At 43.3% G+C, this 24,171-nt stretch overlaps 2 protein-coding genes and 1 long non-coding RNA gene across 8 annotated transcripts; 2 read left to right on the plus strand and 1 right to left on the minus strand.

The window, feature by feature from the left end:
* Nucleotides 1–304: 304 nt before the first annotated feature.
* On the plus strand, nucleotides 305–12,836 carry gkap1 (G kinase anchoring protein 1). 5 transcript variants are annotated; one of them, XR_003274090.2, is made up of 13 exons: nucleotides 305–599; nucleotides 1,028–1,290; nucleotides 2,392–2,550; nucleotides 8,738–8,815; nucleotides 9,118–9,253; nucleotides 9,376–9,404; nucleotides 9,559–9,720; nucleotides 9,942–10,028; nucleotides 10,795–10,858; nucleotides 11,478–11,548; nucleotides 11,674–11,751; nucleotides 11,904–12,040; nucleotides 12,245–12,836. XR_003274090.2 is itself a non-coding variant. In XM_026188028.2 (12 exons), the coding sequence occupies exons 2-12, from the start codon at nucleotides 1,042–1,044 to the stop codon at nucleotides 12,284–12,286; spliced, it is 1,155 nt and encodes a 384-aa protein (XP_026043813.1). In that variant the 5' UTR covers nucleotides 305–599; nucleotides 1,028–1,041; the 3' UTR covers nucleotides 12,287–12,836. The 5 variants fall into 5 exon arrangements, 2 of the variants coding, with proteins under 2 accessions (XP_026043813.1, XP_080165376.1); XM_026188028.2 differs by lacking the exon at nucleotides 11,904–12,040; XR_013912687.1 differs by lacking the exon at nucleotides 2,392–2,550 and having other exon boundaries at nucleotides 306–599.
* Nucleotides 12,837–13,018: 182 nt separating this feature from the next.
* Nucleotides 13,019–23,729, plus strand: LOC113034303 (ubiquilin-1). Of its 2 annotated transcripts, none has more exons than XM_026188746.2 (11): nucleotides 13,019–13,606; nucleotides 16,100–16,242; nucleotides 17,478–17,572; nucleotides 17,745–18,007; nucleotides 18,189–18,326; nucleotides 18,424–18,583; nucleotides 18,700–18,821; nucleotides 18,955–19,038; nucleotides 19,264–19,379; nucleotides 19,473–19,644; nucleotides 20,670–23,729. In XM_026188746.2, the coding sequence occupies exons 1-11, from the start codon at nucleotides 13,475–13,477 to the stop codon at nucleotides 20,811–20,813; spliced, it is 1,569 nt and encodes a 522-aa protein (XP_026044531.2). In that variant the 5' UTR covers nucleotides 13,019–13,474; the 3' UTR covers nucleotides 20,814–23,729. The 2 variants fall into 2 exon arrangements, with proteins under 2 accessions (XP_026044531.2, XP_026044532.2); XM_026188747.2 differs by having other exon boundaries at nucleotides 18,427–18,583.
* On the minus strand, nucleotides 20,527–22,340 carry LOC145432404 (uncharacterized). Its single transcript, XR_013912689.1, has 2 exons — nucleotides 22,155–22,340; nucleotides 20,527–20,839 (listed from the first exon to the last, which is right to left on the minus strand). It is a non-coding gene; the product is annotated as an uncharacterized LOC145432404 (long non-coding RNA).
* Nucleotides 23,730–24,171: the final 442 nt, after the last annotated feature.

Below are 24,171 nucleotides of genomic sequence, written 5' to 3' on the forward strand. Positions count from 1 at the left end.
CACTATTTTTTAACATGCAATAAAACCAACATACTTGACAATGAAATTTATAAATTAAAAGCATTAGAATTAAGGGGCAATTACTTTTGCAGGTAGGTTTGGATAGTTCTTTTCTTAATAAATGAAATCAACCTTTAAATTTACATTTTATATTTACTTGGGTTATCTTTGTCTTATATTTCAATTTGTTTTACGCCAATGCGTATTTCCGTTCGGTTGTCATGGTGATATGATAGTTGTTGTAATATGACGAACACGGTAGGTCGTGATTGGACATCCGACAACTAAGGTGTAACCATGACAACAGGCTAAACTAGCTAGTTATTGTGCGATAATCGCTTAGTATTGTGCAGTTGGCCTTAAAAAGCGATTCGGTCAACAAACTGCGCACATGCTGCACACAATAACCGATATATCTGCACATATCGTAAACACTTCTTTTTCTGCATCCGCATCGCAGAGGATAAGGGAATCCCAGCCTTTTTCCTTTTTGACACCGCCGGGCTTCTGTACTCTTTTGAGACAATCGCTGGTAGCAAACCAACGATAACCCTCAGCCCCTTTGCGAACAGGTGAAAGTATCCTCAGACAGTTTTCATGTGAGTAATCCTTCTTTAACACAAGTCAGTGAGCGCATTGAAAAAAGGAGATCAACGTGAGTCCACGCGTGTGCTTTTAACTGACATGGAGCGGCACTTTTGCACTTGTTTAGGAGCTAACAACACTGGCTAAGCCTTAGCTGTTACGCTGCTGCTATGCGATGCTAATCTAGCTGTGTCCACTAACTGTTTGTAACGGAGCTCTTTAAATGGTTTACATTTATCTGTAATACTGTCTGTTGTCATAAGATCACAGTGCTGACTCCGTGTGTAGCTTTGTATGGAGGTGTTGGCTGAAATACTGTGGTACTAAAAAAAACCCAACAACAAACAAACAGGTTGTGAATATGCGCTAACTCGTCATTTTATGATCTGCTCTAAGTTATTCTGAATAAACTGTTGTACATTTATCTGCTTTCATCTTTCAGTTTGCCTTCTCACGATGGCATCGTCTGCAATGATCACAGTCCCCACCACAGCATCCCGCTTTGCCCTGCTACAGATAGATTCAGATTCGGATTCGGACACCTCCGAGTCGGGGAAGGCTACCACCAAAACTGGACGGGACTCCTCTGGGAAGCCCCGACAAGGAAAAGCAGGTGCAGCCGGAGGGAAAGCTGCTCAGGGCAATGACAAGAAGAAAGACAAGAAGAAGAAGAAGAAAGAGCAGCAGCAGAGTGAGGCAAATGAGGTGAATGAGTGAGATGAACAGCCTGCAGCTCTCTGCCTCTTACATATGTGTTATTTTGCAGTGACATGAAGAAAGATCAGGCTCTTCAGTCGTTTCACTTCTCCTGAAGCGAAACTGCAGAGGGCAGGGAGAGGTAAACAGGTTGTGGTTTGCTTTTGGTGTGCTTGCTACTAATGAAGTGAAACAAATGCTGTTCAGATGATAAGTGTGTAAGTTGTATTTCGTTGAGGTCATTAAAATTTTATATTGTAAAGTGCAATATTACAGAGAAAACCTCAAGATTCAGACAAACCCCTATGATTTTTAACATCATTTGGTGATGGTTGTGAAACTAGTCTCTGGTTATCAGCGCTGAACTTATCTAAAGCTATTACATTGCAGAAGCCTACATACCAAGTCCTCATAAATGAGCATGCAGGTATGCTTTCTGCCTTCTTGGTGATACTGATATCTGGCCAGATTTTTATTCAAAGCTGCCAGTGTGATAGCTTTCATCTTTAATAAATCAAATAACATAGGAGTAGACAGCATCCAGTGAATTTTGCAGGCTAAATTCTTATATGGAATTGGTCCAATCCCAGGAAAAAATACTAAATAATAAAAAATTGGTTTCAGCACAGTTAATCAGTTCAAAGTGCAAGTTTTCTGGTTTTTTGTTCTTGCATCTGACTGTAGTTAGACAGAAATTAGACTTACATAAGCAGGGAGTTAAAACATGATCTTGCCTCAGAATCTGTAATGTGAAGATTTGAAGACTGTCTCCTTGGACTCTGTAAATATTAAAAAATATATATATATTTTATTGACCGGTTCGTTAAAAAACAAAATGGGGAAAATGAAAATGTTCAGCTCTGAGAATAACAATGTTGCAGCACAATTAAAAGGAATGTGTTCAGGCCCAACACCCACTTAAACACATTAACAAATCCTCCTCCACTCCACAGACACAAACCACAGGCAGCATACATCCTGAGAAAACAGACCGTTTTTTGTTGTTGCTGCGCGCACATAGACAAGTTGATGGTTTCTACAGCTAACAATAGAATTTGTGTTTATGTCAATAATGATGACATCAGGTTGTTTTATCTTTCTCTCTATTAGTTGCGTAATCTGGCCTTCAAAAAGATTCCTCAGAAATCTTCTGCCCCTTCTCCCTGTATGACGCTGTCAGGAATAGCCGGTGAACTTCTCAATCCTACGTCGGTGGACCAGGATACACCGTCGGAGGGTTGGCAGCAGTGGAAGCAGAGAGACGAGCAGGTTTAGAAATGACAGCTACTCACATTACAGATGAGTGAGATAGTAAAACGTTGGGTTACTTAACGTAATCCCTGGTTCTTTGATAACAGAGTGAGGTGTTTCACTATGGGAATCGCCTCGGCGTGACCAACTACGGAAGCTCCAATGACACCACGTCTGTCTATGACAGACCTGTCGAGCCGTGCTCAGGGCTCCGCCCCCTCGTACTAACACGGCCGACCAGCTCCTCCTAACTCATTCCAAGCAGATTTCTTTCCATGCCTAAGCAAGGAGGGAAGTGTTGGTGAAACACCTCACTCTGTTATCAAAGAACCAGGGATTACGTTAAGTAACCCAACGTTCTTTTTCTAACTTCGCTCGGTGTTTCACTATGGGAGATATGGCCCACTCCCGGATTGCGCCAGCTCCCGAAGCTACTCTCCAGTGCTACTCCAGGATCTCAGGTCGAACCTGAGGCACCAGAATCCAGCACCGTCTGAGCCAGGGATGACTGTGCAACATCCAGCCGATAAAACCGGACAAACGTGTGCGGCGTAGCCCAGCTTGCTGCCGCACAAATATCCTGGACTGATACACCTCTGAACAACGCCCAGGATGTGGCCACACCCCTAGTGGAGTGTGCTCGGAGTCCCGGGGGGGCCTGCAAGCCCTTACAGCTATAAGCCAGAGCTAAGGCCTCTACAATCCAATGAGCTAGTCTCTGGCGTGATACGGGCCTGCCCTTGTGAGGGGAGGCCCAGGAAACAAACAGCTGATCCGACTTCCTGAATCCAGCTGTTCTGTCAACATAAGTCCCCAATGCCCGGACAGGGCACAAAGTGTTCAGCCTCTGCTCCCTCTCGGAAGAGAATGGAGGGGGGTGAAAAGCTAGGAGCTCTACTGTAGGGCACCTGTATGATGTTTCCAACACTTTAGGGACAAAGGCTGGGTTAGGCCTCAGGAGTGCTTTAGTGAGTCCCGGGGCCAACTGTAGACAAGAGGGGTGAATAGACAGAGCCTGTAATTCACTAACTCGCTTGGCTGTGGTTAGAGCCAACAGCAGAGAGGTTTTAAGAGAGAGAAACTTCAACCCCACTGCCCCAATAGGCTCAAAGGGGTGGTGGGAGAGGGCGTCTAAAACGACTGACAGATCCCATAAAGGGACCAGTGGTCTAGAAACTGGGAGCGTTCGACGCGCTCCTCTCATGAAGCGACCTACAAGGGGGTGCTGCCCAGCAGGTTTATCACCAAACCCCACGTGGCAGGCTGAAATAGCTGCTAAATAGACCTTTATAGTGGAAAAAGCTTTCCTTTTGTCCAGCAAGTCTTGAAGAAAACACAACAGCTCCACCACTGAACACTGAAAAGGGATAATCTGCTTTTCATGGCACCACTCTTCAAAAACACGCCATTTACTGCTGTAAATGGAACGGGTGGAGGAGGCTCTGGCATTCTGAATGGTTTCAATAACCTTCGGAGGCATGCCTGCTGCCTTCAAATTCCACCTTTCACGGGCCAGGCCCAGAGAGCAACCTGGTCTGGATGGGGATGGTATATCTCCCCCCGCGCCTGAGACAGAAGGTCCCTGCGGATGGGGAGTGGCCATGGCTCGTCCACCAGAAGCTGGATGATTTCTGCTATCCAGTGTTTGGATGGCCACCGTGGAGCTATTAAAATCAGAGACAGCCCCTGATCCCTCACTCTGATCAGTGTTGGGGAGATCAGGCTGAGGGGAGGGAAAGCATACAGCAGAGTTTTTGGCCAAGGATGGGCCAGCGCATCCACGCCCAGTGGCGCGTGTGCGTCTGACAGGGAGAAAAACAGGGGGCACTGTGTGTTTTCTCGCGAGGCGAAGAGATCTACGGCAGCCCGGCCGTATCTCTGCCAAATCTGCTCCACCACCTGTGGGTGAAGCCTCCATTCTCCGAACAGTGGATTTCCTCTGGACAGGAGGTCCGCCCCCCTGTTCAGAATTCCTGGCACGTGAGTTGCCCGAAGGGAGAGGAGCCGAGTGCTGCTCCACATAATTATTTCCCTGGCTAACCTGTGTAGCTGCCGGGAACGGGTGCCGCCCTGGCGGTTGATATAAGCAACTACAGTGGAGTTGTCTGTTTTCACTAAAACATGTTGACCCCGGAGATACGGCAGAAAATGCCGTAAGGCTAGGAGCACCGCGCGGAGCTCCAGCACATTTATGTGATTCAGAGTGAGTCTCTGTGACCAAACGCCATTCACTGCTCTGCCCATCATAGTTGCACCCCAACCTGACAGGGATGCATCTGTGGTCAGCGTCACCCTGGATGATACTGCCCCGAGCGGTACCCCCGCCGCGAGAGCTGTCGGGCTCCTCCAGGGCCGGAGAGCCGCAATACACGGCTGCGTTATTTTTACACCACGACTGAGATGTCGGCGAGGGCACAGCTGCAGAGAAGCGACCCACCGCTGAAAATCTCTCATCATAAGCAGCCCCAAGTGTACCACCGATATCACCGAGGCCATGAGGCCGAGGAGGCGGAGACAGAGTCGGAACCGCACGACTTTCCCCAGCTGAAAACGGGAAAGACAGTGAGTGAAGGATGCGATCCTCCGCTCTGAAAGTGCGATACGATAAGAGATGGAGTCTATTCTGAGCCCCAGATACTCTGTAAACTGTGCGGGTTCCAAGTGGCTCTTTTCCAGGTTGATAGTGAACCCAAGCTCCGTGAGGTGATTCACCACCACCTCGGAGTCTTTGATCGCCTGCTCGCGCGATCGTGAGCATATTAGATAATCGTCTATGTAAGAAAATATTCTGATGCCGCTGTTCCTTAACGGAGACAGCGCTGCCTCCACACATTTGCTGAACACCCTCGGAGCTAAGGATAGCCCGAATGGGATAGTTTGAAACTCGTACGCTACGCTCTGATAAGCGAACCTGAGATATTTCCTGTGTGGAGGATAAATGGCGATGTGAAAATATGCGTCTGATAGGTCGATTGTAACAAACCAATCGCCTGTGTGAATTGAGCGACAAAGCGTCTTGTGTGTGAGCATTCTGAACGTGTACTTTCTCAAATGCTTGTTTAACACACGCAGATCCAGAATAGGACGGAGCGACGTTCCGTCCTTTTTCGGGATGAGGAAATAGCGGGAGTAAAAGCCCTGCTGAGCTTCTTCGCTCGGAACCGCTCCGATCGCCTGTTTGTGTAACAGGGAGGATATTTCCTCCTCCAGCACATTCGCTGAATCGCGACTGGCCACAGAAGCTAACACTCCGCCGAATCTCGGTGGTTTTGCTGCAAACTGTAGTCTGTAACCATGGGAAATGGTTGACAAGACCCAGGGATGAACTGCGCATGCGCGCCATCGCTCCAGCCGCTCTGCGAGCGGGCCTCTGAAGAAGCGGTAGCGTGACGTCACCCCTGTCTCCCGGAAGGAGTTGGGGCTCTCCCCCTCGGGAAGAGCGTGAGCTCCCCCCGCTGGGAACAAAGACAAATTGCAGTGATTTTCTTTTGTTTTTATTTTGAAACTGGGGGGACATTCTGCCCTTGGCAAACTGCCTGGCTGCAGAAATGCACGTTTTATTTCTTTTGTTACCCCCAAACCACAGTGAAGTGTCTGGTGACTCTGGGCAGTGCTTGGTGACACAGACAGAGTGTTTAGAAGTGTTTGGTGACACTGCGCCATTTGTCCACAAGTCTGTCCTCCCTGAACTGGAGGAGGAGACTGAGAGGGTGCTCCTGGTGAACTGGAAACTTCCGGAGACCCTGAACTTTGGAGTGATTTGGTTACCCCTTCTAACACCTTCCTTCTCTTTGGGGAAGAAAAGAGGGGTGACACAGAATGCTGCAGGTGTGCTAGGCTGACCGCTTCTTTTTTCCCTCTCCGGGGTGTGACGGCTTGTTCTTTGCAGCAACTGCTGCAAAGGAATGCTTGCCCCAAGGTCTTCGGTTCTCTACCTTGGCCTGGTGGGCACCCTGCTGGCCTCCTGCTCCTCTCTGCATTCTGACCCCACTCTGTCTCCCTCTCGCAGCTGCTGCTGTTGCTGCAAAGCCAGCTCTTGGCACCTGCTGGGGCTGAGAGTTAGGTTTTCTGGGTAAGCAGAGATTGAATGCTTCACCCTCCTGCTTTCTGCGGGTGCTTGTTTCTCTCATTCTCTCCAGGGCTGGGCCAAAGAGACCCTTGGTTGGGTCATAGGCTGCATCCATGACCTCAGCCTTCTGAGCATCACCCAGGCCTGACAGGTTTAGCCACAAGGCTCTCTCACCCGAGACTGCAAGGCCCATAACGCGACCACACCCTTGGACTGCTCCCCTGGAGGAGCGAAGAATGAGATCATTAACCACGCAGATTTCATCCCAGAGGGCTGGGTTCGGGGAACCCGAGTCAAGCTGACGGCCCATGTCTTCCAGAATTTCTGCCTGATATGCTGATAGCAGTGTGACTGCATTAAGCGAGCACACTGACTGTGCAGCATATTTGTATGTCCTTTGATAAATAGATGCCGTGAGGCGATCTATCTTGTTGGGCAAAGAAATGCTAGAAGAAGCTGAGATTGCCCTGCGGTTAGGGTGAAGGTGATACGCCACTGAAGGCTCCACTGCTGGGGGTTCAGTCAGCCCCAGTTCACCCATCCCCTGGATCTCAAGCTTAGAGCAGCCCTTGGTCGGAAGCTTGCTTTTAAAAGGGCTTGACCAATAGCGACTCATTTCTTTCATGCAGGCTGGGACTGCTGGCAGAAGCTGCTTTGATGGCGGCAAGGCTGGTGGGAGCCTCTTGCCGTCATACAAGTCACGTTCTGCCCCTTCGGCATCCTGGGCGGCTGGCCATGGGATGCCTAGCTTGGCAGCAGCCCGTTTACAGACCTCGTACAAATTGCTGTCCACCAGGGGTGCAACTTCAGCCCCACTCGGTGGCCTGGACTGCTGGGGAGGAAAGGTAGAGTCATCCTCCTGTTCCTCATCCATGTCCTCCAGGTCGAGGAGGTCGGAGTCGGCATCGCCCTCCGCGTCCTCGCCACCCGGCTCGCCCACGTTTTGATCGAGGAGGTCCTCGAACGATGGGGGCATGAGCGGGGACTCTTCTTCCATCATGTCCGCCCAGCTTGTGGAGGCTCGCGGATGACGGATATCGCTCGTAGCAGTAGCAGCCGACAGGCAGGGGTCCTGACTGTTCGTTACTGCTACTCTCAGCCTCCTTTCCAGGACTTTCTCTGGCATCAAAGCACAGTGTGGGCATCCCTGAGGGTCCGCCAGTGAAGCCTGAGCATGCTTGGCACCCATACAGACGATGCACATTGGATGAGGGTCCCTGCCCGAGATGGTGGCACCGCATGATGCGGGGCACGGGCGGGATGCAGCCTCTTTAGCCTTCGGCTCCGACTTTTTGGCGGGAGTAGGAGCCGTAGACATGGTTAGCGGAAAGGGGTGAGACTAGGCTACACCAGGCTCGTCTCGACACGTTAGCCCGTAAGTAGCTAGGACTAGCAGCGGGTGTTAAATCCGATCTAGTCGCGGCGGGAGTCAGCTCGTCGTGACACGTTGGCTGCACTCCGCTAGCCAATATCGTTAGCAACTTAATGCTAACCGAACCCTACGTCGACCAACAAGCTAATGCTAGTGAGACGCTAATGTGGTTCGTGGCCTGCTAACAAGTTAATGCTAGCCGGACACTGAACGAACAGCTCGCCGTAACGCGTTAGCCCGAGTCACACAACGTCGGCTACCTCGCTAACTAAAACCAGGAACCGCTGGGACAGCTCGCCTGACGCGGTTGCTGTTCCACAGTGCAACTCTAAGTACACTTCTTTCGAAGGACTTACTCAGCACGATCCAAACTGGAACCGGAAAAACTGCGTTCGGCGACGTACTCCTACACGGGACGCCTGAGAACTGTTAAGCAGCTAATCAAGTTAGCCTGGATGCGCTGAGGGAGCTCAAAGTAGTTTCTCACGGGAAGAAAGCAAGAATGAGTTAGGAGGAGCTGGTCGGCCGTGTTAGTACGAGGGGGCGGAGCCCTGAGCACGGCTCGACAGGTCTGTCATAGACAGACGTGGTGTCATTGGAGCTTCCGTAGTTGGTCACGCCGAGGCGATTCCCATAGTGAAACACCGAGCGAAGTTAGAAAAAGAACTTGTATGACTGTCCCTCATAGAGCAGCACAGGCCACACCTGACCTTACACACAGCACGAAAAGTCCCTAAAATTCAATGTTCTTCCTTTTCTTTTAGATAACCACAGAACTATATGAGGCAGACTTGGAAAAAGCCTTGATTTTAAGTAAACTGGAGTATGAACAACAGAAGCAGGTACGCTGCAGAAAAACACTAATATTCTCATTTTGAAAGCCACATTTGGGGGCACAGATGTCAGAGCTGTATGTTCACTTTTACGTAAGTCGCACATCGCTCGGACACACCTGTGACATGTTCACTTAAATTATAAGTCAGCGTATTACCTTATTCCTTCTTCATGTTGGTGATTAAAGGATCTTGTTTTAAATGACTCTGCCTGAGTTTCTGTGGGTTAAAAACAAAACAGAATTTATTTCTGGTATGCAAAGCAAGAACTTGAGCTAACTGAAGTCAAAGCATCTGCTTTCATTCATCAGAGCAACACAAACACGTCCTCGCCAAAGTCACGGTCAGGAAAAGAAGGTGGAGGCAAGAAGGACAAAAAGAAGAATCAGCAGGCAAAAGACAAAAAGACAGTTTCTCTGCAAGACTTCCAGGCTGAAAGCAGTGCAGGTGAGACCAGCTTACAGATTACTTTAAAGTCTTATATATGGACCTCATATATATGATTTACTACATTGCATATATTGTTATTTTCTTGTAACTAGTTATTGCATTGTGTTTTCTCTTTGCAGAAAATTTAAGTAGAAAACAAGAGAAAGAGGTGAGCCGGTTCCACTCTGTTTACTTTATATTTTATAGATTGCACAGAAATGTGAATGAACAAGTGAGGGACGAATTAAAGATAAAATTAATTTTTTAATATTTTGTTTGTAACTTAAAAAAATGTGTAAAACATCAACCAAATTACCTTCCAGGACTCCAGAACGGCTAATTTAGCACTGGGAGTCGGGCAGGACGAACGTTTTTTTAATAAGTTGGAAGATGATGTCAGTCGGATAATCCAACGGGAGAAAAGACGCGAGCAGTATACGAACAGCCAGGGACAAGAAGTCAGCACGTCAACAGAACACGAACCAGTGAGTGGACACAAGTACCACAAAATACTCGCGTAGCTCTCTCATTAACTCGGGTATGAAAGTGAACAAAGTTAGCTTTTCCTTTGAGTTTTGGTTAGTGATTAACTGCCTCAAGGTACATCTGAAAAGCTGTTTGTGAAACTGCATACATGCACCATTACCAAAGTGAAGTTTCTTTTTCTTTACTTGCTGATTTTATTTCATGTTTTTCTTCCTGTTAGGACCCCAGAGCGGAGCAGCTGAAGTATGAGCTGGAGAAGAAAGATCAGGAAATTGATAAGCTGAAAAAAAACATTTCACAGTGGGAGGTCAGCACCCATAAACAGTTATCTGATCTAATCATCTTTCAGTTTCAGAAGGACAGTGATTTTCTTTGTCTCTTCCTGTATGATGAGTCACAAAAAGGAAATTTGATTTTCACAGCTGTAGAAACGGTGAAGTTAATCAGAAAAATCTCTGCCATGTTTAAAGCCAAACAGGTTGGGTTTAGTGTTGGTTTGTCATCATCATTAAGATGTTCTTACTCAACTCACGTAGGCTGTGGGCTGCTATGGCACTGTTAGTTAGTGTGGACTTCTTCTGTAAAAAAAAAAAAAAAAAAGTCTACATATTTAATTTTCAACTGCATATTTTTATCACTGGACTCTACTAGAGTAGCTTTGGATGATTCATGGATAATTCAAAAATACAATTTTTCTCATTCTTGCCTTTGTTCAGCCCTCTTTGACTGTGTGAAACAAGCAGTTTTAGTTCCTCTCCCTGCGAGCCACTTTCCGCTGATTTGCTGCCCTTTAAACAGCACAGAGCCAAAGCTGTGAGTCTGAGATAACCACGTTAGTGCATCCACTCTCAGTAACACCATATAGAGACAAGAGTTGAAAATGTCAGAACGTGAGCATGTTGATCAGTCTGAAGCTTTTGGCTTATTTCACTCGTCGTTGAAACTATATGCATGATTAATATGAGCGTTCCCCACTGTAACACTGTGACAGAAAAAAGGAAAGGTGACCACACCTGCAGCCAACACTGTTGTGTCCAGTGCTACAAAAAGAATCTTTCTTTTTGTCTCTGCAGGTAAAATACAAAGAGGTGAAAGCAAGAAATGCTCAGCTGCTGAAGATGCTGCAGCAGGGAGAGAGTGAGTTTGATAACACAGTAGATACAGTTTGGTCCAAAAGTATTTGAACAATGACACTTTTTTGTTGTTGTTGTAATTTTTTCTTCTGTACAACAAGACAACACTTCTGGATTTTAAATCAAACAATCGAGATGTGGGTGAGGTGCAGACTTCTGCATTAAATGATTCTGAATTATCGATATATTTATGCACAGTCCTCCATTTTCAGTGGTTCAAAAGTAATGGCAGAATTGACTGACTAGCATTTTCATAGACGGCTAAGGCCGTCTTATTTCATGACAAATGAAGTAGATGAAAGCTGCTGTTCTAAGTGAACTTGCATTTCTTAACTTTTCCCTCCAACTCCTAATAAGAGATCCAAAGAGAAGTCATTGTAAGTAAGAGTGACCTGCAAACAAAGGTAGGATTGACTGAATATAGAGGAATATGTATGTTGTTGTCTGCAATTGCTAAACAACGAATGTAATGTGTTTGCCTGCGATTGAGTCACATCTCAATTGTCTTGATTTAAAACCCACTGTGGGGGAGAATCATTGTCCAAAAAGTGGTTGTTTTGACTATCCTTTCCTTTCCTGATGAAGATATCGTGTGTGATGTTTCTGTTCTCTCTCTTTTTCAGTGAAAGACAAAGCAGAAATTCTTCTACAGGTAGAGGAGCTACTGCATATTAAAGAAGAGCTGTCTTCACAGGTCTGTAACTGTGTAACCGTGTGTGTGTGTGTGTGTGTGTGTGTGTGTGTGTGTGTGTGTGTGTGTGTGAGAGAGTGTTGGGGGGGATTCTAAATTTGTAAATCTGTGTTTTTCATTTAAATTAGGTAACATTATTGCACGCTGCCCTCGAACAAGAGAGATCTAAAGTAAAAGGACTGCAGTCAGAACAACCAAAGCACCAGGTGAGAGTACAAATACTCTTCTGTGTGGTATCTTCATTGTAGGAGAGAAGAACTGGTGTTAAAGTGTTGTCTCCATCTTCATTTACGCTGAACTGACTGCATACTAGTTTATGATCATGCATGCACCTCATTGCTTTCGTGGATTTCTGTAGAAACTGTGGAAACCTAACAGAAAAACTTCAGCCTGTAAGGCAGGTAAAGTCAGAAAGTGTCAGCGTAAGTAAGCCAAAGGACAGAAACATAAAGAGTTTACTCGGCCCAGTCAGGGGAGCAGTGAGCTTAGATTCAGGTCAGAGCATTTGAACACTTTTTCTTTATTTTTAAGTCAATATGGTTTCTTTTTTTTTCTTTTTTCCCCAGTTGATAAAGACTGTGTTTGCCTCATTTATGTTCTGTTTCTACATCCATCTTTTGACTTTAATTAATAAAAGCACACAAACAGATCTGATATCCATAAATAATTGTGTCCTTTCTGCAATTTTCTGTTTCACAGGGAAACAAGAAAGGGAAGAAGGGCTCAGAGGCAGATCTATGAAGGTTTCAGAAGGAAAATGCCTGAAAACAAAATGAAATAAACAAATGAAGAAACCCCTGAAGAATATTCCCACTATTGATCAAAATCAGGGTTTTTTTTTTTGTTGTTGTTGTTGTTAAATCTTAGACTCCTGGTCAGTCTGTTTTGCATGCCCTCCCTAAACACACACACACACACACACACACACACACACACACACACACACACACACACACACACACACACACACACACACACACACACACACACACAAACACACACACTAACAGAAAAAGCTAGATTTGGCACGATATGTTACACAATTAAATAAGATTTACAAGAGGCTTTCTGAAATAGCGACAAACGTTCTAAGCTTGTGTTAAAGTAGCTGCTTGGCACATCGTGCTGCCCTCTTCAGGCCTCAGAGTGCCTCTGGATCTCCTGTACTGTTGAAGGCTCTGTGCCTGATCTTTAAAGGTTTTGTTGCCAAAATGACAGGTGTGTAATGCAAAGTTGTTTTGTTTCTTTATTTTCCCACTGTTAAGTAAATAAATTACTTTTTCAGTGAAAATGTGGTTTTACTTTTTGTGTGTGAAAGCATCGAAGAGCCTAAGAGGAATTTTAAAAAAAAGTGTAAAAGTGCCTCAAACAAGCCAAAAAAAAATAGTATTTGAGTCATTAGATGTTAACATGAGCCAGATGAAAATAAGATACTTTAAATCTGCTTGGGTCAAATCTCAAAAGGAAGAAGGATTTAAAAAATTTTTAGACTATTGTCATCAATTACCACTTATCACCTGTGCGTCACCTTTGGAGGCTGTTAAAATTATAATGATTCATTATTGTTGCTGGAATGAGAGTTTAAAAGTGAACTGAGAGCATCTAGGATTTGAACTGCTGTCTGATTTTTATGGTGCACTATATCTTTAAGTTAAGTCTGGTTACATAACTGGCTTATTATTAAGTATTTTATTTTTGTTAGTCGAAGTACACTCAAAAACTGTTATAACAGGCAGCAGGGGCATCAGATCTGTGCATAGTAGCAGCTAGGTGTGGGCTTTGCGTGTCCACCTCAGTGACCGGTGTGGCCTCAGCTGGCACACATCCGCACAACTTATTGCCGAGTCATCGGGACAGACACGCAGCCCGCGTCGGGACGGTGTGCTCCTGCTCTGCACCGTGTTTAAAGGCCCGCGGGCCGGACAAGTGATGTCGGCAGCAGTGAAAGACGAAACTACAACACCGAGACACCGCCGCAGGGCTGAAAGGATCCACGTTACCGTCACAAGTGTCACGGAGAGCAGAGACTTCATCGTTAGAGGAGACTGCACCGTCAGACAGGTCAGGGAAGCACAATCAGCCAGCTGGCCTCAGAGCCTTGTAATAACAGGCTGACAACGTCACTGAGACTTTTATTTTCATGCCATAACAGACTGAAATTAATGTTTTTGTTAATTTACGTGGCTAAAGAACTAAGGGGGCGGATCACTAAAGGTACTAATGTGGTATATAAATTGGAATTGGACTCATGTGCAGCCCAGAGTGCTAATACAGATTTATTATGTGAAAAGTGACTCTGCACGTTTGAAGATTGTTTTGAATGGAATAACTGTGTGAAAAGAGGCAAAAAAGGAGTATTTTTTTTAAGTATTTAGCACGAAGTTGAGTACTAGCTAAAGAGTGGCCCTGAATCCAGTAACAAAATATAATTCAAAGGCCACTTCATTAGTTACATCTGGACGCCCTTTAAGTTTGTGGTATAGATTCAACAAGGTGCTGGAAGCAGTTATCAGCATCTTCACATGACATGAGAGCATCACACAGTTGTTGGTGTACATCACAGGGGGTGGCTGTAGCTCAGGAGCTAGAGCACGCCATCTACTAATCAGAAGGTCGGTTCAGTCCCTTTATATCTGCGTGCTAAATATCCTGGAGATACTAACCCCAAGTTGGTTTCTGATGCATCTATCAGAGTGTAAATGTGCGTGCGTATGTTTGATAGAAACCAATGAAGTACAGTGCTGCTGTATGAATGGACGAATGAGGCATGTTGTACACAGGAACCAGTCCATTTATCATTTACATCCATGTTTGACATCCCAAAGGTGCTCCACTAGATTGAGGTCTGGTGACTGTGGAAGTCATTTGAGTACAGTGAACTCATTGTCATGTTCAGGACACCAGTGTAAGAGGATTTGAGTTTTGTGGCATGGCTCCTTATTGTGCTGTAAACAGCCATCAGAAGATGGATAAAGGGTCGCCTTGGGTCACAACTGTACTCCGGTAGGCTGTGGTGTTTACGTGAAGCTTAGTTGTACTAAGGTACCCAAAGTGTGCCAGTGAAATATCCTCCAAACCATTACTACACCACCACTGGCGAAACCTCTGATACAAGACAGGATGAATCAATAATTTCCTGTTCTTTACCCCAAATTCTGACTGTGTACCATTTGAATTTCACAGCAGAAACTGAGACTCTTCAGACCAGGCAATGTTTTCCCAATCTCATACTGTCCAGTTTTGCTGAATCATACTTTTAGTTTCCTATTCTTAACTGACAGGACTGAAACCTGCTGTGGTCTCCTGCTGCTGTAGCCCATCTTGTTCAAAGTGTGACGTGTTGTGTGTTCAGAGACGCTCTTCTGCATGCATGGTTGTAAAGAGGGGTTATTTGAGTTGTTGCGTTCCTTTCAGCTTGAAGAAGTCTGGCCATGCTCCTCTGACGTCTGACATCAAAAAGACATTGTCACCCAGATAATGACCACTCCTTGGATATTTTCTCTTTTTCAGATCATTCTCTGTAAACCCTAGAGACAATTATGTGCTAAAATCATAGGAAATCAGCAGTTTGTAAAGTGCTCAGATCACCATGTCTTTCTCAAACAACCATCGCCAGATCACCTTTCTTTCCTATTCTGATGCTCTCAACATCAGCAGCATGTTTGAACTTCAGCAGGTCATTTTAATCATGTTTTCTACTCTAAATGTTTGACTGGCTGATTAGATATTTGTGTTTAACTAGCAGCTGAATAGTTGTACCTAATGAAGTGGCCACTGATTGTATGTTATTATATGTATATGGGTGTATTCAGTGGGTTTACTGTTGTCACACAATTCAAAATCATATATTGGATTGTAGTTACTGGTTTGTTAATGTGTATATCACTTAAATCTTTCCGCCGGAGATGATTATATTACATGTACGCTTTATTTATAGTGAAACCGCATAATGTACCATCTATGGAATGCCAGGGCTGCCAAAATGAGTTAATTAAATACGCCATTAAATAATTTATTAAATGTGTCAATAATAAATTAAATACATATTTATGACATATTTAATTAATTAATTATTGACACATTGAATTAATTATTTAATGGTGTATTTAATTAATTAATTCTGGCAGTCCTGGCATTCCATAACTATGTAGATTCCTATTTTAAAATCTTCAAAATAATAATTCACTGAATTCCTAAAATAAATGGTGTGAAGTGCAGAGTACAGTATTTGCTTCCAAAAGATAGTAAATTTAAATAGAAAACACCATAACATGAATCACTTAAAGTAGAAGTACACTGGAACTGTACTTAAGTAAAGTCTTGAATAGTCATACTCTGCTACATTGAATTACTGTTTCTTTCACTGCCCTCATCTAACGGTTTTGGTGGAGAGACCCCAGGATGGAAGTTATATTGGCTGGTGCCACCCGAGGCCCCTGTCTGGATATGCCCCTGGTGTCTTTGCTGCTGATCTTTGAGCTGGTACAATGGGGGTTATCACCATTAAATACACCATTAAATAACAATGGGGGTTGTGTGTTTCTGTGTGTGCAGTTTAAATGGGGTCTGTCAGAGCACCTGGGAGCCTCAGCAGAGGAGCTGGTTCTGATCCACTCCAGTCGAGTCCTCAAAGACTCTGAACCCTTGAGTCACTTTAAAGGACTAAATGGGTCGGTACGCCTCAGCATGATCCAAAGGTATGAACAACCTGCTCTGTTTATGGCATGGGTTCATGCCGTCGCTAGTAATAAACCAACATTTGGTATTAATAAAGATAAAGAAAATAAAGATATAGGTCCAGATTTACTAAAAGGGGCAAAATTGTATGTGAGTCCAATCACCCAAATAGTGCTCATAGGCGTGGTGAGTTTATTGGGAATTTACAAAAAATTGTGCTGTTTTCTAAACACAGTGTAGTCAGTTCATTTCAATATCAAGAAAAAAAAATAAGACAGATTTTACTTTCTTTTTTAAATTACATGTCACATATGTCAGTAAATCATTGTGTGCGCTTGTGTTAAATATTGTTCCTCCTGTGTTTTGCGCCTTACTTATGCAACAGAGTCAGCTGCAAAGAACTTTAGTGACCTCTTAAGAAAATATTGCAGACAAATCTGGCACTAATAAAAGGCAACTGCACATTCATTAGCTGTAGCTATATTTATTATTTGCTTTTAAATCATAGTAAATATTAAAAACACTGCCTTACATTGGATACCACATGTACCACATTGGGACTACACAGCATTTTTATTCTTTGCTGTTTATTGTGCATATTCAGAGAATATTCCACATTTTTATTGGCTCTAGTTTTCAAAGTGCAACAATACAGAACTTTCACTTTTCTATTTGGCTTTTATAAAATGTCTGTGCAGAGAGCAGGGAATATAGAAATAATATATAATATAAATATATAAAAATATATAGCCTCATGAAAAACTACATTAAAACCCAGTAAAATAAAATATTAAAATAGAGCAAATAAAATATTAAATTTATCAGAATTTAATGAGTGTCTTCCCAAAGCAAATCAAATAAATCTATGAAAAAGCCAAGAAAACTACTTATTACTTGGAAGCTTGTGGAAGGTGAGATTTTAGAGTACAGGGAGAACATTACATATAAGTCACATTTTAGGTCGTATATATAAAGCACTGGTAGTGTCTCCCACTTTGTCCCACATCAACGTACATTTTGCTCCACATTTAATTTGATAGAATCTGATCACCCCACTATCACATGAAGTATTAAACAAAATATTATGTCTGCAAAGATTCTCAGTCAGAGATCTGCACACTCTGCTCTTTAAAATTAAAATTGTAGAAGTAATTTTAAGTAATAAGTAACTTCTGCCTTCAGGTTCCTTTGATATACAGTCTATTTATACCAAACTTATGTAAAAAAAGAAAAAACAACTGGGTATCTGTCTTAGGCCTCAGCATTCATCTGCTCCACCTCCCACTGACCCAGACCTCCACCCTGAACCGGATAACATCACACCTTCCCCTACTTCTCCTCTCTGCCTGGGTAAGATGTGCAGAACACGGGAACTCTTCTCGCCTTTAACTATTTTCATAAATCTAGTTTGTGGTTCTCATTTCTCCAGACTTCTTTGTTTGAGCTTCAGCTGCTGCTCTGTACTCAGCTCCTCAGTGAACTTATAATCTGTCATTCTGTTGATTCCACCTTGTTTCTGTAGTAGAAGGTCTGGACAGCCTTGTCCTTGAAGACAGCGGGACTAGCTTCTTCCCGGAGCTCCAGCGCCAGATGGAGAACAGATTGCTGGCTGACCCAGAAATGATGCACCGTCTCCTGGGCAGCCCCTTTGTGCAGAGCACCCTCTCCACCTCTAGCCCTCAACTTATCAGAAAGCTCATTCTGTCTAATCCCCAAATTCAGCAGCTCCTGCAAACAAACCCAGAAGTGGAAGATATGCTTAACGACAAAGATGTCATAACACAGGTGGGTATAGTGGATGTCAGAGCACTGTAACATCTGTACTAACATTAGAGTAGACACTTGCAAAAATGTTGTCATTTTAACCTTTCTAATTTCACTGCAGTATGAGAACAGTTGCTTCCTCCTTGCCTGATTTCTCCCTCCGATATTTTGAGTATGTTTTTGCACTTATCTCTCTTTCCAGTTGCTGGAGCTCATCAAGAACCCTGACATGATAGAAGAAATGATGAACAATGAGGACAAAGCTTTAGAAAATTTGCAGTCAGAGCAGGAAAATCCTGAAGTCATTACTGACAATTCTGACCCAGAAGCAAAATTACAGGTGTGACTTTGAAAATGATGATTATTATAGGTCAGGTTAAACTTATCTTGTATGCTTAACCTGTTTTCTTTTTAATATCTGCTTTGCCTTTTACCAGAAGGTAGGAGCATCTGCATCGGTGACTACATCACCCGGAAATCACCACATACTGGAGGGTGAATCCAATCAGACGTTCTCTGGTCACTCGACAGATCCTCTCAGTGAACTGACTGCCACATCCAGAGCTAGGTCAAACTCTCAAAGCAGCATCACAGCAGGCATGAGCTTTATGCTTGAGGCATTCTTAGGTTATATGTTTTTAAATGTGTTAAATATTTTAAAGATATCATTGAACTGCTTTTTAAAATATTCTATTAATGGCTTCCTGCTTCAGGCATGCAGTCACTGCTAGAAGAGATCACTGCCAGTCCAGGTCTATTGGAGAGCCTGCTGTCTGGGCCATACGTCAGCAGTCTTTTAAACTGCCTTAGCCAGAACCCTGACCTGGCTGCACAGGTGATGCATGGACACTTTAATTCTTAAATGTGCAGTATTTTCACTAGGCAACTGCAGGACAACATTTCCTTCTTCCTAAACAGCAGAGATATCTTATATAGTTCATCCTGCTTTCATTTTTGCATTGTTGCAGATGCTTCTGAGCCACCCTTTGTTGGCTGGAAATCCTCAGCTGCAGCAGCAAATGAGAAAGGAGATCCCTGTCTTTCTGCAGCAGGTCTGCTTATTCCTCTAACTGTTAACCTGCTGTCTTTCAGCTGGATTAGATGTCTGCAATACATTAGGAACACTAATAATTTTCTTGTTCCTGGACAGATGCCATGGTTTTTCATAAAATCCATGTAGATATGATCATCTTTAGCAATGCAGGAAAACGATTCTACTCTGACTCCGTTGCTCAGTGGATATGATTAATAACTTTGCCATTATCAATAATGTGCAGATGCAGGCTCCAGAGCTGCTCTCGGCCATGTTGAACCCCAGAGCCATGGAGGCTCTGTTGCAGATCCAACAGGGCTTGCATACTCTGGCTGCAGAGGCTCCAGCTCTCATACCTGCGTGAGTAAAAACAACCTAAGGAGATCTATTGTGGTGGAAGAACTGTGTTTCAAAGACAGAGAAACCTTATCGCCAGTCTTGCCCGTCATGCAGGAATGCTCTCGGAAACACTGGAACAGGTATCGGTGCCACTTCTGAGCATCCATCTGACTCCATTCCGAACAGCCAATCAGGAAGCGGCCAACAGGCTGCTTCAGCGACAGAGCAGCAGCAGCAGCAGTTTGTACAGCAGATGCTACAGGCCCTGGCTAACACTAATAACGAGGTACTACCTTATAAACTTTTTGTCTGTCTCCAACGTTGAGTCTCAATTTAAAATATCAGTAGTAAATAGCATTTTGACAGTAAATGAGAATTTCCCTTAGGCAGGCAAATGATACACGCCTTTGATATTTAGTGATTCAGTACTTTTAAAAAACTACGCAGTATAAAGAGTGACTGACTGCTTGATATCAGCTTGCATTAACAGCTGCTGGTATGAATGTGGATAAATTAGAGTACCACACTACATCTCATGGAGCCAAATGATGTCTAATTTGTTCAGTGGTTTAAACTATTATACATTTTAACCTACTGAAGCAGGTCCAGCTGGGCCTCAGTGACTCAAATTCTAGTTAATCGTTAAAGTTTCAGAGTCAGTGCTTCTACTTGTGGATCCAACATTTACTTAGTGGGTTACAGCCCCGGTAGAGTCGCTGTTTTCTGGTGGGAAGGAAGGTGGCATTAGTCTTTCCCTTTCTTAGATACTGACGCTTTTTTCCTGCAGAACCACTAAACTCGGCTGAGTGCTGCCAGCATTCAGCTCTGGTGGTTATTGCCACAGAGCTTTTTGCTGCTTACTCCAGTGTGTGAGGGAGTGTGGTTCTGACAAACTTATTGACTTATTTCTCTTTTTTGCTTTCGATTTTATTGCAGTGCTCCTTTTTTATCCCCCGCAGCAGCGACTTGGCCATCTCTTTGAGTTCAATTATTCATAAAAAATTTTTTCATGCCGCCTCCTCTCCTTTTCCTCCCCAAAACATTTACCTTTGTTTCCCACATCGCCTGGACTTTCTTCTGATTCATATCCAGATGTTTTTGCACCTGAAGGGAGACTCATACCCAAATACCCAGAAACAAAACTGGGTGTCTGGGTTAACAAAATCACTAAATCTGGGAAGGTTTATTAATCTTTTCCAATTTGTTTAAAAGGATTCACAATTAAATCGCTAATTATGATCTCATTTTGAATTCTTTCACACATTATTTTAATAAGTAAGACTTTAAATAACTCGTGTCATGTTGTGTCAGGTCCATCACAGAGAGAGAGAGTTCAAGGAGGAGCTGGAGCAGCTGAGCTCAATGGGCTTCAGAGACAGGAAGGCGAACCTTCAGGCCCTCATCAGCACAGGAGGAGATCTCACCACTGCTATACAACACCTGCTTAGTCTCTGACACGTATTCATCCGTGCACATATACACTGCAAAAGATAAAAACATAAGAGAATAAAAAGCCATACTTACTTGATGCACTTTCAAAAACTAACTTATATCACACACATAATGTTAAACTCTGTTTGTTGTCCTACACTTACACTTTAAACTTCAGTCAAACAAATTAAAGGTCTGAGGATGGTGAGCGCTGTATGCATCTATGATATTGAGGTATACAGGTACATGTAAAACTGACTGAGAAGTGAGACAACAGGAGGAGGATTTTTACATCCTTATTGTCCTTGAAGTGTGAGTGTGTGGGTTAATATTAGAAACAAGAGAACACAATGCCTTTCACTGTCTTATATGCACCAGTCATGGTCTGTGTAGACTCAAAATTCCCCAAAAGTTGAGACACAATGTAAAATGTAAATAACACCAGAATACAATGATTTGCAAATCTATTAAACCCATATATTAATTTTAAAAAATGAAAAAAAAAATAAGTTCATTTCATATTTGATGGTATCATCCTTCCCAAAAAAGTTGGGTCAGGGCCATGTTTACCACTGCGTAACATCCCCCTCTTCTTTAATCAGTCTGTAAAAATCTGGGAACCGAGGAAACCAGCTGCTGGACTTCTGGGAGAGAAATGTTGTGTTTCTTTGTTGTATTTTTCACAATCCTCCAAATCTTTCCAGTTGGTGAAACATCTGAAAGGCAGGCCAGTTCAGTACCCAGACTCTTCTACTGAGTCGTGCTGTTGTAATAGATACAGTCTGCATTAGCACTGTGTTGCTGAAATAGAAAAGCTGTCATCTGGATGGAGCATACGTGTCTCTAGAACCTCTACATACCTTTCAGTGTTGATGGTGAATTTTTAGATTTGCAAACTTCCAATTCCTACACACCGATGCACTCAAGTATCATCAGTCATTATTGAACTGAACGGCGATAACAAGCCAGATAGTTTTAGACAGTTTTCAGCGTCCGTATTTTCCAGAATTTCAAAATAAAGTTTTTGTCACCACAGAAAAAATTTCCACGTTGTCCATTTTAAACGAGCTTTGAGAAAATGGCATGGATCTGGATCACTGTTTACATGCGGTTTCTTTGTTGCATTTAACCTGCATGGTGAACTGCGTTCACAGACATGCATCAGTTTTCCTGACATGCATCAGGAAAACTGGAAGTTTTCCTGATCACATGCAGGGATTTCCAACACAGAATCATGTCTGTTTTTAATGCAGTCCAGATTTTTTAGAATTTTTTTTTGGATAATATTATGACAAAATATTCAAAATCTTCACATTTTTGCATTGTGGGAAAGTATCAGAATTATTCCACAAATTGTAAACTCACTTTTTTGGTGAATCACAGGCCACTTTTACTTCTGACAAACTCTGCCTCTCGAAGATGCTCTTTTTATACTCCATCACGTTACTGACCTGTTGTAGATGAACAAAATCAGGTGTAAAATGGGCATTCAATGTTTTGTTTTTCTTTACTAAAATGTACTTTTCTGGTCTTCCGTTGCCCCGTCCCAACTCTTTTAAGATGTGTTGCTGCCATCAAATTCAAAATGAGCTCATATTTTTCCAGAAATAGTGTGCGTTTATGAGATTTGCGTATTATTACATTATCTACATTTTACACAACAGCCCAACTTTTTTGGAACCAGGGTTGTTATAGACTGTAGACATAAAACAATGCAAGTTTGCAGAAATATTCACATTATATTGTTATTATTATCAGAATCGGAATACTTTATTGATCCCTAGGGGAAGTTATTTAATCTCTCTGCTGCCACACTTTAAAGCTCAGGCCTCTTCATGTTGCCACCTGGACAGTCTAATGAAAGCTTTTAGCACCCTGAGACAGTCAGATGTCCTGGATGCACGCAGAAAATTTGCACTCTCATTCTCAGCCAACAGACTGAGCCAGGAGTGCAATATGTTCCGTGATGTTCCCACTCTGTCTAGCTGCTACTGCGGCTTCTGCACCACAGGCTCTAAAGACCGTAAATAATTACAAAGTTTGTCTTCGAACGTAGACTCAGTTTCAAAAGACGTTCAAAGAAAGAAGATGACTTCATGCAAAGTCCAAACCTGCTTGGAGGTCAGTGTTTATCTTGAGGTTAGACACGTACAGAAAGTGAGGTTTGCACAGCCAAGAGAAAATCACATCAGCCATGAAATACCTGATGTGATGCTCTCCCTTAAGCTTGAGCTCTATGCTGCAGTATTTTTGCACCATAAGGAGCAGGCTCATTTATCTCCTTGTGGATTTCACGAGCAAACAACAGACTGAGCAACATCCTTTAGACGACTCGTGGCTCTGTTGTAAACAGAACTATTAAATGCTGTTATTTACTTTGAATTCAATTCTGTTGTTTCTCATTTATGTAAATACGTGCTATTTGTTGCTGAATTTATGAGGCTTTGTATAAGATGCGTTTCCTCCACGCCTCTGTGTTCAAATATAATGTTCTGCAGTTGTTCTGCAGTAGGGTCAAACAGCAGCATTAGTTTAGCAGGATTTTCTGTGGCTACAAATTGTTCTTTTTGGGTAATAATGTATTAAGAATAAGTATGATTAAGTATTTAATCCACAAAATTGTAGAAATAACACTCCTCAAAGCTTTTCTTTCTAATATCTAAACTTGCACTACCCCACTAGAAACACTAGGTGGCATTTAGAGTCTTTTAGTATGGCTTGTATGAAAATCAATTTGAATCTGAGATGTAGCAAAGTAGGTCAAAGTTAACTCATTGTTATTCTCATGTTATTGCCTACAGTATTAAAATGTAAGCCAGAAATCCACATCTGCATGCTCACCTCTGCAAGATATACAAACTGGGTCAAATGTGTTATTCCACTTACTGAAACTGTACAGACCCATGCACTGAACAACATTAAAAGATGTTCTTAAACTGAGAGCGTTCCTCTGCTTTCCATTCCTGCCTTTTGGGGGCTTACAGCTACCTGACCCACGGGACACGTACTCTGTCATCAGATGGATGCGCTCTGCTTGACAACCTGCATGTGTTTGTCTGTTGCCGCCAGACTAGGGGGGGGGGGGGGGGGGTGTTAATCTCCAGCAAAGTGTGTGTGCGGCTGAATGTGTGAGATATGAGAGTAGCCGGGAGGGGGGGTTTCTGGATTAGAAGCTCCAAAAATATTCGGGTTGGGGTTTGTAGATGAGTCACAACACTAGAACAGCTCCACAAGTGCAGGTGTGAGAGAGTGTGTCTGAGTGTTTGGTCTGAACCTCACAGAGGGGAGCAGTGAAGTGTTCAGGTTAAATCTCTTTAATGATTCGACTTTGTCGGTGTGAAGATTTCAATCTCAGAAGAAACTTGTTATCCTGAAAATGATA

The sequence above is a fragment of the Astatotilapia calliptera genome, chromosome 12 (assembly GCF_964374335.1).
Source record: "Astatotilapia calliptera chromosome 12, fAstCal68.1, whole genome shotgun sequence".
NCBI classification, from domain to species: domain Eukaryota; kingdom Metazoa; phylum Chordata; class Actinopteri; order Cichliformes; family Cichlidae; genus Astatotilapia; species Astatotilapia calliptera.